Raw genomic sequence first — 2,353 nt, 5'->3', positions numbered from 1 at the left:
CTCTCCCTTACACCTCTCCCCGCCCCCAGCAGTCGCGCTCCCTCTTTCCAACGCGGGCGCGTTGGCAGGTGCGCCCCCTCGCCTTCTCTGCTGCTGATTGGCGCCCAGGTTGGGGAGTCGCCGCCCCGCGCTTATGTCAGAGTGCGTGCCGTCCTGGCCCACCTCGCCTTTGAACTTCGCCGCTTTTGGCTCTCGTTCACCAGCTTCCCCGCATTCTCAGCCTGGTGCTGCGCTAGGCGAGGCAGCTACGGGAAAGCCACGGGCGGGGGGGAGGGTGCCACGGCCGTAGACACTGGAGAGAAGAGAACCAGAAAAGGCGAAGGTGGAGAGGGGAAGAAGGAGGAGCTTCCTGCCCTCGCCAGCAAATTACCTGGCCACTCAATCCCAGAGACTCCGGTACTTGGGCCCCAGCCTCTGGTGCCGGCAGCCCCCCGGCCGGCCTCCCTCTCCTCCCCCCGCCCTTCCTGCCCCCGCTCGCCCCCCGGGACCTGCCTAGGTGCCGAGACTGGCATGATCAGCTGAACTTTGCGGGGTGAGCGCTTCTCTCTGGCTTCCCCTCTGCGGTGCGGAGGCGAGGGGAGCGCAGAGCCCCGGCTCAGGACGGACAGACAGGCAGACCGACAACCGCGTCCAGGCTCACCTGCAGAGCCCCTGCACTGCCCATCCCCACCGCCTAGCCTCCCGGACCATGTCCAAACCTTCAGACCACATCAAGCGACCCATGAACGCCTTCATGGTATGGTCCCGAGGCCAGCGGCGCAAGATGGCCCAGGAAAACCCCAAGATGCACAACTCAGAGATCAGCAAACGCCTAGGCGCCGAATGGAAGCTTCTGTCCGAGGCAGAGAAGCGGCCGTACATTGACGAGGCCAAGAGGCTACGCGCCCAGCACATGAAGGAGCACCCTGACTACAAGTACCGGCCGCGGCGCAAGCCCAAGAACCTGCTCAAGAAGGACAGGTATGTCTTCCCCCTGCCCTACCTGGGCGACACGGACCCGCTCAAGGCGGCCGGCCTGCCCGTGGGGGCCTCCGACGGCCTCCTGAGCGCGCCCGAGAAAGCCCGGGCCTTCTTGCCGCCCGCCTCGGCGCCCTACTCCCTGCTGGACCCCGCGCAGTTTAGCTCGAGCGCCATCCAGAAGATGGGTGAAGTGCCCCACACCTTGGCCACCGGCGCGCTGCCCTACGCGTCCACCCTGGGCTACCAGAACGGCGCTTTCGGCAGCCTCAGCTGTCCCAGCCAGCACACGCACACGCACCCGTCCCCCACCAACCCGGGCTACGTGGTGCCCTGTAACTGTACCGCCTGGTCTGCCTCCACCCTGCAGCCCCCCGTCGCCTACATCCTCTTCCCGGGCATGACCAAGACTGGCATAGACCCTTATTCGTCAGCCCACGCCACGGCCATGTAACCCCCAACCCGGCCTACCAGACCTGGAGGGCGGCCTGGAATCGGGGTCTGCACCCCGTCCTCTGCGCCTGTCCGGGGCCTGCAGATGCCTAGGGGTCAGTCCTGCTGCCACCCCCTACCCTACCCCAGACTCTGCCTCTCTCTCTCTTCCACGGGGATGGCAGGGGCATCCTCCCGGACCCAAGGCGCAGACAGGTGCCAGAAACTTGCGAACGGTTATGACAGCTGTACAGCTGCCCCTACCCCGACTGTCCCCAAACAAACCTCCGACTGCACCCCCTTTGGACAAAAAAGTAGGCAGTTTTGCTTTATTTATGTCCCCTTCTCTTGCCTCTGATGGGCTTTGGACTCCAGAACTCCCAGATCCTGGTATTATATCTAGAATATGCATATTTTTTTTCTTTTGCACCCTGAAGAAAGAGTTAGCTGTGTCTCTGTGTTTTGCCATCAGACACAACTAGGTGCCATTTGCTCTTCATGTGTGGGGGAAAAGGCTTAAAAGTTTAAAACCACAGAAAGGGAAACATTTCTATTTAAAATCATGCTATGATAGTGTTTGCTTCTTTAAAGGTAAAACAAAAGGACCCACATGGTTATTTACTTTGTATAAAGCAGTGCTCCTAGAGACCTAAGTTTACTTTTAGACAGAATGTCAGGTTATGAAGTCAGGAAGTAGAAAGTGAACAAAAATTAAAAGAATAAAAACATCCTAAATGGTCATAAATGTTTTGACAATGTCTTGGAAATGTACCTAGAAGGATTTCACCTCCTTACTCTGTTCATTTGTTGAACAAAGACGTTTTGAATAAAGACAATCTGTCATTGCAAAAAGTAACCTTTGATGTGCATAAAATCTGAAGTCGAGAGGCCAGGTCCGCGGGGGCCGGGGTCTCTGGGAGGCTGAGCGTACATAAAGTGACTCCAGCAGTGGCGGCTGGCGGCT

At 58.7% G+C, this 2,353-nt stretch overlaps 1 protein-coding gene across 1 annotated transcript; it reads left to right on the top strand.

Moving 5' to 3' along the window:
• Positions 1–688: 688 nt before the first annotated feature.
• On the top strand, positions 689–1,411 carry SOX14 (SRY-box transcription factor 14). The gene has a single exon (XM_024746257.1). The coding sequence runs from the start codon at positions 689–691 to the stop codon at positions 1,409–1,411; it is 723 nt and encodes a 240-aa protein (XP_024602025.1).
• Positions 1,412–2,353: the final 942 nt, after the last annotated feature.

This window comes from Neophocaena asiaeorientalis, unplaced genomic scaffold (assembly GCF_003031525.2).
Source record: "Neophocaena asiaeorientalis asiaeorientalis breed wild unplaced genomic scaffold, Neophocaena_asiaeorientalis_V1.1 scaffold437, whole genome shotgun sequence".
NCBI classification, from domain to species: domain Eukaryota; kingdom Metazoa; phylum Chordata; class Mammalia; order Artiodactyla; family Phocoenidae; genus Neophocaena; species Neophocaena asiaeorientalis.
Note: the sequence above shows the minus strand (reverse complement) of the source record. Positions and strands in the feature narration are given on the sequence as shown.